We start from the raw sequence: 15,296 nt of genomic DNA on the forward strand, positions 1-15,296 counted from the left end.
GGAGGATGGGAAATGAGGGCGGGCTTACTCTGCACCAACTCAGAGGTGAATTTCTACTGAACTTCTGCTGCTCTGCAGAAACTATGACCAAGAAAAAGACACAACGAAATTTCCCGGGGTGTAAGGGAAAATTGATTCAGCGATATATCGTGATATTTCAGGTGGCAATACTTGTATCGAATTAAAATGCTGTCGGGACGATATTTATTTATTTAGAGTCCGATGTCCTTCAGCGTCTGACTCTTGTTTCCCACTTATACCCCAGACTAGGGTTGGGCGATGTCCCTTAAATTGGCCGTCGACGATGTTTGCTGTCAACCATCGGGAAGGAGGATGACATCGTCGGGGGGGGGGGGGGGGGGGGGGGGGGTATTTTTACATTTTTCGTTCTTATATAACTGCTATTCGTTTTTTTGCTTTTTTTCATTTTATTTTCCAACTAATGACTAATCCGCGATGATCCAGTATAAACTGAGGGAAGTGACTTTAACAAAAAAAGTAACAAACAAAATAGAAAAGAAGTAGTCCGCTCCCGCACTTCACTAGTGAAGTGGACCGGCGGAGCGCGGACTTACAGCTTTGTGTTTGAGGGAAAAGGGGGGGGTGCTTTGTTACATGAGCGCTATGTGTGGGAGATTTAAGACTGCGATCCGTCCCGCAGCTCTAGGGGTACAAGCAACAGAACTCAGAACCGGGTCTAAAAGTGTGTGTCTGAGCACAGCTCGGATCGTCAACACACAGCGGTGTGAGCTTCAAAGCAGAAAGGCCGCTCAGTCCTTAGAAAACATTCAAACAATCACGCGGATTTGTGTTTCCAGTCATGTCCCGACTAATAAAGGCTGATGTTATTCCCACGTTTACGTGCAGCCAGCAAGCAGCACCACCCAAAGCTAATGTTGTTAGCCCGTGTTAGCATACTGCTAATCCTGGCTTCGTTCAGAAAAAGCACTGACCACACGGATTAAAATTCAAATGATGAGCGAACAGGTGTTTCATAGTAACCGTAACATTTTTAAAAGCACGTTTAGAAGATCGTCTCGTATTTTACCGCGCTGACATGTCAATGTATATAGCCGCTCGGCGCTGTTTAACATTGTTTTGTATTGAATTGTTACATTCAATAAAGTTTGAAAAAAAAAAGACGCTCGGCGGAATCTATATCCTTCCGTTTTTCAAACCCTACTGCGCATGTGCGAATGATTTATTCCGACGGAAAGTGTGACCTTAGTGAACGTTTTTATATTCTGAAAATATTTTTCTGGGACCATGTACACGGTTGGATTCTAATCCGACCATTGATCCCATCAAAATATTTTGTACATGTAACCGCGGCTTATGGTGTCAACGCGCAACGTGGCTGGGGAGTGGCATCACGATGATGGTCTCTCCATCGGGATGTCAGTCACCCATCATGATGGACGATGATATTGTCCATCGGCACAACCCTACCCCAGACTACTAGTTGGCAGCAACGGCGAACACTGAGCCTCTTTGAGCAGCTCTACACCCAAAAAAACAACACAATTTCACAAAATCTGTTTAGGTTAAATGCTAAATGTTCATTCAGCCTCCCAGTTTTGGTTGTCATGACACATGTACTACTTAGTCTTTACTTGGGATGAGTACTGAACCAATACTTTGTGCCATGTTGCTGCCAGGAACATATAAAACACGGATTGTGGTGTTTTGTTGTGGGCTCCAGATGAGAACGAGTGACACTTAAGATGTATCACGATACATACTGTATTGTGAGATGTATATCGTGATACTTACTGTATTGCCAGACTCTTGCCAATACACACCCTTAGAAATTTCCACCTTCAGTTCTATTCTATTCTATTCTATTCTATTCTATTCTATTCTATTCTATTCTATTCTATTCTAGTGTGTATTTACTTTCTTATAAAGTTAAGTGCTGTAATACATTGTCTTTTTTATAATAGGAGGGATAGTTTCTAGATTAGGTTTAGGTCAGTCCAGAACTGTTTCTTGCTTCTAGTATTAAATCATGTGTAGGAAAAGCAGTTTCCAGGTTAAATCCGTCATTTTTTTCACTTCAAATAGCCTAAAAACAAAGAAAAAAAGGGCCCAGCCATTAAAATGGGAGACTTTTCACTTATTTTTGTGTTTTTTGCTCCTTTCCTCAAGTGTTACATGTGGTTTTGCGCCCATTTTTGTTCTATTTCGATTAAACATAGATTTTGACAGATAGTAGTGCTTTGGTGGGTTTCACTCTGATCATGTAGAGGAGAACTTTAGCATTGTAGCAGTCTGGAAAAATAGAACCAGGAAAAAACTAAAATTATATGTTTTGTGCAATTAATCAATTATGATCTGGAATTAATTAATTAATCTATTTGTCATCTAACCTAATAATTGCTGTAAAAAAAGCATCATTTTTAGGTATTTTTATGTAACTTCATGACACTGTGGCACAGTAAAATATCAAAGTACAGCTAAAGAAGTCGATTTACGAAGTTAGTTTCCATTTTTTTATAACAGACGTCCAACCTTCACTTTTACCCCAGCAGGGGGGGATTTTTGTTTTACATCTCAAACAATTAAGAAAAAAACAAAATATTAGATCCGGAATGCTCTAATGTAAAGCATCCAAAAAACAGTACAAACACTTTTCTGAGAAACAACAACGAAAAAACAGTTTTTTCCCTAAAATAAAACAGACATAAAGCGCATTCAGTTGGCACATCAAAACATGATTTTTTTTAAATAAACAATGACAAGCACACACATAGCGGCTATGATGACCAAATGCTCATTTCTTTTTCAGCTAGTCACTGAGACTGCAAAGCCGCCTTTTCCTCTTCTCCATACATTTTAAATGGATTTTTGTTTATACTACACACTTTGGGTTAGGAGCTCGCTGCAATACAGCCTGCATTTTTTGTCTCAAGCTATAAATCCGAAATGTAGAGAAAAATGTAAATTCAGGGTGCTGTTTTATGTTTTTGTTGACTTTTATTTATCCAGGTCACTTAATTCTCCATATGTAATGTGCAGTACCCTATGCAAGGGAGTACACATCATATCTTTCAGACCCTTTCTCATTATTGCTGCTTGGTCATTTTGGCCCTCTGCTGTGTTGATGTAGAGCATCATATGTTGGAGGCATGGATAACTGTGACAGAGCAGGAGATTCCAAGCAGAATGCTTCGTATCTTGCAACACTTGCCTTTTCTGGATGCCTTTTGCCTTTAAAGGTGAATGGATCCAGCTCAAAACTTCTACCCAAATTTGCAAATGCAGTGAGGGATTCCTCTTTCTCACAAGCAACAGTGAATGTCTTTCTTTCCTCTTTGCCATGAAAGGAACTTATAGAGTCACCCCCTGAATGTGTATAAATCCCAATAAGGGCTGAACATACTGGTGCCAAGAGCTGGGGTCACCTTGGCTGTCTATGATTTTTTGTTGGCAACTCCTTTGTTGAAGTACAACCTACAGGGTAGACTCAAGAATTCATTATGAGCTTGAGATTGCTTCAAAATCTCTCCATCTTGGAAATGTATCGCTCTCCTATTGGACCAGTAGACCAGTGTTTTCCAACCCACGGCACGGACTCGGCACGGAAAGACTGCTGGGAAGTAGTGTGAAGGGTCTTGAAGGGTCTTCAAGGGCCCACACTGGAAGAAACTCTTTGTGCCCCCTGGGAATCAAACCCTGATTTCCTGAGTGCCAGTCCTGCACTGACTGAGCCGTCCAGCTGCCCCTCTAGTATAGAACCAATTTATATTTGTAACCAATTTGTAACCAATTTATATTTCCCACGGCACACTAGTGTGCCGCGGCACACTAGTGTGCCGTGGGAGATGGTCAAGTGTGCCGTGGGAAATTGCCCTCATTAACTGAAAAATTAAACATTTCCCATCTCCAAGATTTCAGCTCTCTGTTCATCCAAACAGGCCCTGATAAAACACTGAGGAGTTAGGAATATAAAAGATCGTAAAATACTTTTTCTTTGCGTTTATTTTATTTTATTAAAGACATTTTGATAAGAATGACGTACCGCGATTCAGCTGCAACTCCGGCTGTATTTTGGAAAAGTCCCGTCCTTTTAACTGTCTCCACCAATCATTCTTGGGGAGCTTAATCACATGTCATCAGTCTGACCAATCAGAAGTGGTTAAAGTCTTTACTTCCTTGTCCCGATTTAGCTCGTAAAATCGCTCAGTTCTAACAAAAATACCAGCTAAATCTCGTCTTTATCGGTGTAGCTTTCCACAGAATCCGGTATCAGACCGTGGAACAAGTGAACAAAACAAGGAAGCTCAGAGACGCGATCTCCGCCGGCCGTTTAATGCACTACATCTCCCATGATGCATTGGGTTGTGAGAGTGACAGCGCTCAAGGAGATCTGTTGCTAAACGTCTTGAAATCAACGAACACACATCAAACTGTTTTTACATCTTCTAACTTAACTTTTATTACATCTTTTAGAAAAAAACAGCTGCAGTTTCAAGCTTTTTCTGCCACAATTATCTCAAAAATGCATGTGAGATTCTGGAGGGGCTGTAGATCAATACAGACTATGAGTTTTCCGTTTTTTTTTTTTTTTTTTAATTTTTGGATCCTGGTGTGCCGCGGGATTTTTTTTAAGGTTAAAGTGTGCCGTGGCTCAGAAAAGGTTGAAAAACACTGCAGTAGACCAATTTAAAAAAATAAATGAAGAAAAAAAAAACAACGGAGATGGAGAACTGTTCACCTGTCATTCACCGTTGGGTGCAGCAAATATTGGGTTAGGAGTCGCCACTGCGAACTAGCTTTCACTGATTTGCACAGGTGGTTTTGCAGAGATTTTTATGCCACAAGCCTTTCCTGACACAACAATCCGAGCTGGGGATTGGTCTATGCCCAACAGGATGCTTGGGTGAAAGACTGCTGGGAAGTAGTGTGAAGGGTCTTGAAGGGTCTTCAAGGGCCCACACTGGAAGAAACTCTTTGTGCCCCCTGGGAATCAAACCCTGATTTCCTGAGTGCCAGTCCTGCACTGACTGAGCCGTCCAGCTGCCCCTCTAGTATAGAACCAATTTATATTTGTAACTGGGCAAAAAGTTTGAATTCCGACCCTCCATGTTGGAATGGAATGACATCATACAGCTTTTACCTTACGGCCTAGTTTCACCTCATCTTGCTCTCAACAGAAGTCAGTCAGCAACCAGTCGAGGGTGCGATTAAAGCTTCGCACACACCAGCCTCGGCAACTGGCATTCAAGCGACCTTTTTCAATAGAAAGTCGATATAAACGCACACAAACTTCAATTCGGGCTTTTGCTTTCAAAACTCTTGAAACCATCCATCCATTCATAACTATGCAATTTTTAAATTCCATCCTCGGGCTCTACATAAAAACCGGGCATTGATTGAACTGAGTTGAACCTTCAGCTGTTTGAACCAATCAGGGAGTCAGACTTGTGAGTGATCTGGCTGCGTCCTTCTCAGAACACGGAAGTGACAATCGGTTGAAAAGTAATTATGAAAACGAAAATAATAATTGCAGTCCGGCCCGGCTGGAATCGTATGACTCCAATCCTGGAGCAAGTTTGGCAAGATTCACGCCGCTTCGACATTTCGCACCAAGCCTTTCCCAACTTTAGGTGGGGCACGTGGTGCTAGTAAACGGTAGAAAAACAAAAGAGGAAGAAGAGGCCTCTCCCTGCTGCTCCCTGCTTGTCCAGCTTAAACACCGAATGCTAAAAGAGCGTTCATGAAACTGCGTATTGCGCATTTCTGAACTCGCAACATATGCCTGATGGGAACGTATCTTAAAAATGACTCTAAGTGTTCCCAATCCTTAATCCATTGGAAGAATTCTGTTTACCACAATAGATCTAACACCATTGTTTCTCATGTGACTGGCCAGTATGTGAGTCAAGCACTTGCTGTTCCTTCAGTGACTTTAATATATCAGAGTTCACTTCAAAGGATGTTTCTCATCATGACTGGTAAAGCATGTTTTTCAAGCCATTTTTAATAGCTCAGGAAGCAAAAGCATGTATCAACCTTTACTTTTGTGCAATGATTAAAACGTGTCTCAGGATTAAAGCTGCATTGTAGCCCTCTTTGTTCCTCATTCGCTCACAGGGGGACACAGTATCACTACCAAAGGGTCAGATTGATGGACAGCCTCTAAAAGGGGGTTTTGTCTGTAGGCGTCTCCATTTTGAAACCTCAGAGAGTCTGCAGCAGGCCACAGTTTTGGCTGAAAGGGGGAAAAAGACTGCTGCTTTGACCAACTTGCAGTGAAAAATGGAGAGTTTAAAACATTTACATTTACAGTTGGATCTGTAAGGGACAAACTGTCCTTTTCCTTTTTTTTTCCCCAAGTAGGAAATAGCTGCCCGTGGGTTTGAGTGCGAGGAAGGGGGAAGCACTGCTAAAGTGTGTGATCAGCACTCTTTCAGTTTAGCCTTGCAGGCTGTGACAGATAAAAGGTGACCTTGTTTAATATGAATGCAACACAATTATGCGACTAGATTAGTGGTCACATTTAGAGGTCTGTTTTTACCACAACCCTTGTTTAGGTGTTGACATGTTAAATTCCTCAGATATGAGTATTTCAATTATAAACCAATTTTAATCCCAACTTTAATAAGCAAATGGGGATTTATCTTTGTATTTATTTTTGTCTATATTACTGGTAATCTCTGTATTTGGTTCATTGGAAGAGAATAAAAAACGGAATAGTGTCTAGCGTGTTTTTTTAATCTTCAGCAGAAGTCTTTCTCACACACAACGGTATTCTCAATTTTTTTTTTTGTTGCGTTGTCTTTGTGTTACATTTCAACAGAAATGCAATGTCAGTATATTTTAGCTTGAGTTCAATTTTTTAGTTTTAAGTAGGATGGAATTAAAGCCATAAGTTGTCTATAATAGGCATGATAAGTGTCTTTCCTCAACTGTAAATTAGTTTTTTCAATTGCTAACATTTTGTTTAGCATCTCAAAAAACATGTAGTGCGCGCTGAGCTTCATCCAGTGTTGGTACTTGGGCAAGACCCTTTGCACTACTCCTGTGCCGGGCCCAAGCCGGGTGGTTTCTCATACAATCTCGTGTCCTCTACCAGCGGCCCAGGAGCTTGAGAGTCCTGCAAAGTAGCTTAGCTGTTCCTAGCACTGCGCTTTTCTGGACTGAGATGTCCGGTTAGATCAATAGGAAGTGATTGGTCTGAGTCACCATTTCTATGGCAACAACTCTTGCCAGTCAGGTGTGAGCTTGTTGGAAGTCCATACTCCTACCACTGAAAATGGGCTTGGGAAAATTTGTCAAATGTTTTGAATTTGACAGTTGACACCACATAGTTTTATTGAGGCATCTGATTGTCTGAGCCACTTTATCACTTAAATAGTTTTAACTACAGAAAAAATATATAATTAAAATTAATAAGAACATGTTAAAAAAAGTATTAGAGCAAGAATGATTATTTTGACAATTTGACAATTTCTCTATTGAAGTCAATGAGATTTTAGCTTCTCTGAGCCAGCAGGTACTTTCTATTTGGAGCATGAGAAGGAAAGGGGTCACTCAGTCCAGGTATTATACAGTTAATGCTACTGGGACATGATTGACATCAGGTCACAAAGGTTAAGGTGACGTCTCTTGTGTCATCAGTCCTCTGATGTACCAAACTTCAAGTGATCTTCTTTTCACCACATCAAATGATGACACCGGCGGTACCAACAACAGACGCTGCTCTGGAGGTGAAATTATATCCCTATAACCTCCGTCACCTACTAACAAAACAGCACAAAAGTGGAACAAGATGTCAGCTTAGTTCCAAATACACTTAATTTAATGCGATCAAGGTCTAAAGTTCACTGAATTTCAACTCAGTTCATTTGTTGTGTGCACTCCTGCTGAAATCTTTGCAGGTAGATGTGTGCATTGTTCTGAAAGAATTGGCTCAACAAGCTTTTACTGCTGTGTTAAGGGATTAAAAGAGGCTGCACCTTAGAGTTTGTAACTTTAAGGGACAAACAGACAAATACATTTACAGGTTGTGATAACACGACTAACTTCTGATCATCATGGTCAAAATAGAACTACATAAGCAAGATTTATTGGCAGACATTAATATCTGCTTTTCTCTATAACTACCTTTTTATGCAATCTTTTATGTAAGTCTTTTTCTTCTGGAACCAGTTTCTATTAGACATTAAAAGGATTGCAAATATTTTAAAATTTTATTTACGTCCTTAAAAGAAGTTTTGATTAACACAAAGTTGTCTGTTTGTTTTTGTTCCCAGATGCCCGTATCCTGTTGGGAGCAACCCTAAGGTTCAGCTTGTCACGTTTCTGTCACAGACCTCCTCACCATGAGGGGGCGCTGTTCTAGAAAACTAGGCGTGCTAGCCAAAGCAGGGTTCTTTCTGTGGCTCCTGTGGCTTGGCTATATAGTGCTGGCACGTTCCACCTTCCCGTTCTCTTCATCAACACGGGAGGAAGATGATAAGCACAATGTTCTTGTGAGGCAGTTGCCTGAGGAGAAGAGTGGGATTGATGGACCACTGGCTAGAGCCCTCTATATAAAACCCCCACCAGACAGCAGTGCGCCTGGGGAGTGGGGGCGAGCCACTCGCCTCAACCTCAGCCCGGAAGAGAAGAAATTAGAGGAAGAAAGTGTGGAGAGCTACGCTATCAACATTTTTGTCAGTGACAAGATCTCTCTGCATCGGCACATCCAGGACAACAGGATGGAAGAGTGAGTGGATAAAAAAAAAACTTTGTTGCCTTCTCTATATTGACTTTCTCGCAAAAAAATCAGTCTTGCATGTTGGCTGGAATTAATGGTGTGCCAAAAGCAAGGACACCAATTGGATGATCTGGTAAATTTTACACTGGCATCAGTTTGCTACTGACAGTAAGATCATCTTTTCCCTTGATCACATTCCCCATATGGATGGATGACTCATACGAGTACTGTGGGTTTTTGGGTTGTGAAGACCCGTGGAGGGTCATGGAGTGGCAAGATATTAAAGGGGAGTGCAGGTGTATCTTGCAGTTCCCTTGAGGTGCGTACGGCCACTTTAACCCTTGTGCTATCTTAGATGACCCCACCCTCACATTGACGTGTTCTCCCTACCATGACAAAGGTGGATAAAGGTGGAAAGATTTCATGTAATCCATGGACACCAGTGAAGATCCCAAATCATTGAAGAAAAAAGGTTCAGCGCACTGTCTAGTGGGTCTAGATGACCCAACTCCCAATGTTAAAGTGCCTAGGATAGCACAAGGGTTAAGGGGCATCATGCAAATGGATCGTGAAGTATTTGTAAGGATAATGTAATTTGCACACACTTGGGACGTACAGGTGATGCTGTCGTACAGTGCCCTTATGCCACAATCGTTATGTGTGGCATAAGGGCACGTCGTTAATTAAGTACAGTTACTAGCCCCCTACTGACCAATCGCAAATGGCGCACGCACTGTGTGCTCAGGTGCCTGTAGGACTCCTACACAAGCTGCGCTCTGATTCATTTTAGGTCTCAACAATCAGACTGAGCGCAAGGAACTCACAAGGTGTCTGTAAGAGACACCGAAAGACCCTGCACTTATCACAGGAACAGCACGAACAGGCTCCTTGCACTGGGCCACAGATTTAGAGGAGTTAAAAAAATCAAAGATTCGTACAACACCCTTGCGTCTCACCTACTTTGTCCTTGCTTAGCCTTGCGTGTTGTTTAGGCGTTTTCTATGACCTGTCGCTTGCTGTATTCTTGTAAAAAATTAAAAGGGGATCATAGGGTGTATAGATTCACAGAGTGGTCTAGCTACAACCTTAATATATTGTGGGCCACCTGCATGCCTTGTTAACGTTTGCCCACTTCCGCCCGTAGTAAGGGCAGCTTACGACAGCATCCCGTGGACGTCGTAAATGAGTGCTACTCACAAATACTTCACAACACACTTAACCCACGTACGACAATGGTCCGGCCATTTTCATGACGTCCCTTACGGTGGTTCTACGAGCCTTAAGGAAACTGCACGACACACCTGCGCTCCCTTTAAGATGCAGATGGTTCTGTCTACGACCCTCCACCGTCCCGGACAACCCAAAACACCCCTACAGATGAATCCCCGTACTGATGCTTGTGTCTAAGGCATAATCAAGTTCAATCAACAGTAAATAACAGTAGAAATTTGTGAATAGAAATGGAATTAAATAAGCTTTTTGGCCATGATACTGTACCCTAAAAACACAATGTAGAGTTTCTTATCTGTCTCATAACTTGTGGATAAATCTAAAATTAGCCAAAAAAAAGTAGAAGGGTTTGCAGCCATGGATGGTTGTTTTGGTTCTGGTGCTGTGTTGAAAAACAATACTTTGTATTTTGGATCCTTGAGTTAAAAATTACACATTAGGTGATTTTATTCATATTTTAACCACTGGAATCATGCAGCGTAAATCTCTGTCTGTTAATCAAGTGAATTCATATGACAAAGACTTGGATGTAAATCAACAGGTTCCACTTTCTTTGAAATCATTCATGCACAATTTTTGCCGTTAGGCTTTGCTTTGTTTTTAGATGTAGACGTGGCAATACTACGTTATGAGGTAAATACCTTTGAAGATTAACTTAATTTGTAAATGTTAATAAAAACAAGGTGAAACTGAAGCTTCAGTCAATGAAGCTGGAGCAGCATTTAATCAAGTTATAGCCATATATCTTAAGATTATTTGAGTAAAATCCCCATTTGTCCAAGTCTGTCCTTTTTATTTAGTTCAGTTTATTTAATTTATATGCTTACTGTGATTTGTTACATTTTGTTTCATTAAATTGGAACAATTCCTTGATACTATTTAAACGTTACCAACTCTAGTGTTTAAGTTTTTTCACAAACTTTGACCTCAAAACCGGTTGGTTTTATTCCCACATGCTTTCAAAACGTAGTATGTTCCGCCTTGTGTGCTGCACCAACTAGAAAAGCCAGATATTAGTAACAGTTAAACTTTTGAGACAACAGCATTCCAGTACGAGAAGTGAGTAAACCAGTATGGTTAGCTCCTTAGCCTCAACCAGGTTAACTACTTTTATCTATTTTTGTTATTAGCGATGTGTATTTTCCACATGTACTCATAACTCTATTCGCATATACTGAGAAATTCTGGTGTAAGTAATTCATATAAAGAAAGACAAAGGAAAAAAAGATGCAAGATTAAAAGTTTTGCAGTTTCATATGACATCACAAGAAAGTCTTCAATTTCAAAATTGTTATTTGTTCTATTGAGAAATATAAAGGTCATTTATTTGTCAGAATAACCATTCTTGCTCTGCTACCTTTTTTTTAACATGTTCTTGCTCATCCTGTTTTTCCCCCCCGATATTTTTACAGTAGTTATAAACTGGCCAATCAAATGCCTCAATAAAGTTATGTGGTTCCTGCCAGCCCCCAAGTCGAGCGTTCAAAACATTTGATTAATAGATTTCGTGTAGGAAGGGGTGTGGACTTCCAGCAAGCTGACTCATGATTGGCGAGAGTGGTTGCCATAGATGATGACTCAGACCGATTCTGACCAGCCCCTGCTTTCTGACACTGTCTGGCTCCAACATGGCGACGTTCATATTGCAAAAAAATGACAACTGAATTGAGTTCATTTTGTTTCATCCAGAAGTAATCCATTTTCAGTGGGTTCGTTCCAGTTCTCTTTTACAGTCAATGGTAGTAATGGATACCAGCAGACATTTCTGGGACATTTATAGAGCACTGGATTTTGGAATTGTTGGTTGTGTTGGAATTCCTTCCCTACTCACTACATAGTGCACTTTATTGTACGTTTGCCATTTTGTAGAGCTGACCGAACTACAATCCCAAAATGAAGTGCCCTAGAATTCTCTGCGAAAAACCAGTGTGCATCGGTGCTTACTAGTTTGGCAAATATTGACCCAATACATTACATTAATTTGTGAAATCGCTGACATCACATCTGCTATTTAAGAAAAAAATTGTAAGCATGGTGTACATATAGCTTGAAAAATCCAGGGCACTAGATAGCATTTTATTCTGTAATAAAATTCTAGTATTTTTTTAGTAGTTTGGTAGTAGGGAGGTATTTCGGACATTTAGGCACCTCGACAAAAAGGAAAACGCCCATATAAAGAACTCTAAAGTAGTGAGTAGTAAGGTAATTTAGGCGCAACCACATCGACGATGATTGTAGCATCAGCTACACCAAAACCGATTGTTTTCTTGACTGTGAATAAATAACTGCGTTTCCATTGTGGGCGGCCGTGGTACAGCGGTAGGGCGGTCGACCCTTCGAGTAAGGTAGAAAAGCGCCATTAACCATTTACCATTGACAGCGAAATTGCGCAAATTGGATTTGCGATGATGAATTTGCTTTACGGAAACACGACAAATTCAAAAAACTTTCATTTATCAAATAAACGTTTTTGCTCTCGGAGGAGGTGGTTTTTTAGGCGTATCGAAATTGACGTATTTTGCAAAACTGCATTGGAAACACTTTTTTCGAATTAAATGAGTCACGTGACCAACAACCGGACCAAGCAATGCGCTTCTTGGTAGGAACTGGCTGCCTTGGGCACTGCACAGCGGGCGCCACAAGACGTCCCAAAACATCACACACTCATCAAAAGCTGGGTGTGTTCACCAACAGCGATTTCCCCGTCAGTGATAGCCGGTCCCACGTGTAAGGAGCTCGCCGCTCCATGACCTGAACAAGACGCTGACGTCTCTTTTGATAGATGAGAATGAGCGCTAGTGCCATGGAAGAAATTTAAATGTGTCTGCTGTAAATCAAAGTTTTGTTCGCATCCGTCCCCATGTTTCTGAATGACTTATCGCGTGAGTTGGTTTGTGTTTATTCACATAATAATGATTTGATGGAAACAGTGTAATTCCAAAAGTGTTTTTTTCCCCCCGCCATTTCTAAGATTTGGATGAACCTTTGCGCATAAGTGTCATGGAAACGCAGCTAATGATAAAAGGTCATAAATTTGGCAGTAACTCACTTTTATTGGTTTTATTCATCCAATCAACATCATGCAATGACTAAGCCCTGTTTGAGCCGATTCTCCAGCTTTTTTTTTTTTTTATGTTAGCTGACAGTACACCCTATTTACAAGATCCTCTCCAAAACCTGGAGTTTTAAATGACGTCTTTCCTTTAGGTTCATCCTTCTCCCCTCGTTCTCTCCTTTCATGTCTGTTTTCTATTCTGTGGCTTCTTTGAGAGCTTTTGTGTGGTATGTTGCTCATTTGTGTTATAACCTCCCTCTCCCAAGTATATTTTTGCTGCTTTTTGTTGTTTTAATAACTGCCATCTGGACCTTTGTCCAGACATATCCTGTCGCTCTAGAAGCTTCAGCTTGGCTGGCCGTCTGAAAAATAAGCTCTGTGCTGCACGAGTTGGTTCCGAGTGCTGTTTTTATTCTTTGTAGATATGCACTGAGCGTGTATGCTAATGCTTATGCCAACTCTATCTCCCTCTACCCATACAAACACACTTGCACATACTTCAGATGCCGGAATAAGAAGTTTGACTACCGACATTTACCTACCACTTCAGTGATCATTGCCTTCTACAACGAGGCCTGGTCCACCCTGCTGAGGACCATTCACAGCGTGCTGGAGACCACGCCTGCCATCCTGTTGAAAGAGATCATCCTAATTGATGACTACAGTGACCGAGGTCTGACTCTCTTTGATAAACTGTCTATTGTTTTGCATGTCTGCCAAAAAACTGTTCAGATTGTTGCTTTTTGAGTCTGAAAGGTTTTGTTGAGTCCAATTCAGATACCAAGAAGTATTTGGACAAATATCGAATGTTAGTACTTCTTTATACATTTTAAAAGCTATGAAAAAATGTCTACTGAAACAAGTCAGAGCACATTTCCATTTTTCAGAGAGTGAGATATGGAATGAGGTAGACTGAATGTGGAAACCTGTGTTCTCAGAAGCAGTCTTCGGGCCTTTTTGTAAAAACGAAAAAACATTTTCTTTTTCTTGACTCTGCTTCAGCCTAGTCTTCTCCTGATTCACAACGATTTAAATAAAGAAATACTTAGAATAGCCGTTTTTAGCTTGATTTTCTTCATATGTGTCCTCCATAATGAGAAAAAAGCCACAAGAACATGTTAAAAAACACGCTTTCGATCGGAGTGGGTCAATAAGGTGTCAAACTCCTTTAGCTCTTCGGGGTTGCCCTCAAATGGGCCTTTGGGACATAATTGGCCTGTTGATAATGTAAATATTACAAGTTACTTTGAGGTCAGAATTTCTGGCCTAATGTGTTAAACGATAAAACTTTTAGTATGGACATTTATGTTGTATTTAATAATGAAACTATTGAAATGAAACTTGCAGCATTTTTTAAATAGCACAAAGAAAAAAACAAAGAGAAATACACTAAATAATCAAATAAAGGCAAATCTGTCTTTTGTAGCAGCACAATAAAAGCCAGCTGTGGGTCATAGTCATCATTAGCTGATTTCAGACGTTTGAGATGGACGTCATTACAGAATTTGGACTAAGGAGCATTTAGACGTCTGGTTTTACACCATAAAAATGACCTCATGGACCACTGAGTTGCTACACAATTTCTTTCACCTAAATAACAAATGTTTCATGATCTTCATACCATTTTTAAGTGTTAAATATGAAATGTATTTAATACATACCTAAAAGAGTATAATGGAGGAATATAATGCTTATGTTTTGTAAACTAGGATACCTAAAGTCCCAGCTGGCAGAGTACATCAGTAATCTGCAACGCGTGCGGCTCATTCGGACTAACAAAAGGGAGGGGCTGGTCCGAGCACGCCTCATTGGTGCCACCTATGCCACTGGTGATGTTCTAACGTTTCTTGATTGCCACTGTGAGTGTGTTCCTGGTTGGATTGAACCTCTGCTTGAAAGGTAATCACGCTAAGATGATAAGGGCTTTTCATGTTGTGTTTTTTCCCCACTTTCACTTAACCTTCTGCATGTTTCTGACTGCACATTTAGAATTGCTGAGAATGCCAGTACCATCGTGTGCCCTGTGATTGATACCATCGATTGGAACTCTTTTGAGTTTTACATGCAAACTGGTGAACCAATGATAGGAGGGTTCGACTGGAGACTCACCTTTCAGTGGCACTCTGTCCCCGAATCTGAGCGCAAGAGGCGCAAGTCCCGCACTGACCCCTTCAGGTACAGCAGCGACATGATCCTTTTAGAGAGCTGTTCGCATGAGGAATCGCTTTATAAAGTTGGGTCATACGAACTTTAGCATCAATTTTCTTGTGCATCACTCTGACACCATTACCACACATCATTTGAATG

General features: G+C 40.8%; 1 protein-coding gene across 3 annotated transcripts in view; it reads left to right on the forward strand.

Moving 5' to 3' along the window:
* LOC101162458 (polypeptide N-acetylgalactosaminyltransferase 4) overlaps window positions 1-15,296 on the forward strand; it is a 50,055-nt gene that overhangs the window by 23,141 nt on the left and 11,618 nt on the right. For 2 of the 3 annotated variants that reach the window (XM_020707082.2, XM_004073975.4), the window contains exons 2-5: window positions 8,259-8,713; window positions 13,493-13,662; window positions 14,699-14,888; window positions 14,979-15,164. In XM_020707082.2, coding sequence (XP_020562741.1) covers window positions 8,328-8,713; window positions 13,493-13,662; window positions 14,699-14,888; window positions 14,979-15,164 — 932 coding nt within the window. In that variant the 5' untranslated portion in view covers window positions 8,259-8,327. Of the gene's footprint in view, window positions 1-7,623; window positions 7,713-8,258; window positions 8,714-13,492; window positions 13,663-14,698; window positions 14,889-14,978; window positions 15,165-15,296 lie in introns of all 3 variants that reach the window. The other variant, XM_020707081.2, reaches the window with a different exon arrangement.

Source organism: Oryzias latipes, chromosome 11, assembly GCF_002234675.1.
Source record: "Oryzias latipes chromosome 11, ASM223467v1".
NCBI classification, from domain to species: domain Eukaryota; kingdom Metazoa; phylum Chordata; class Actinopteri; order Beloniformes; family Adrianichthyidae; genus Oryzias; species Oryzias latipes.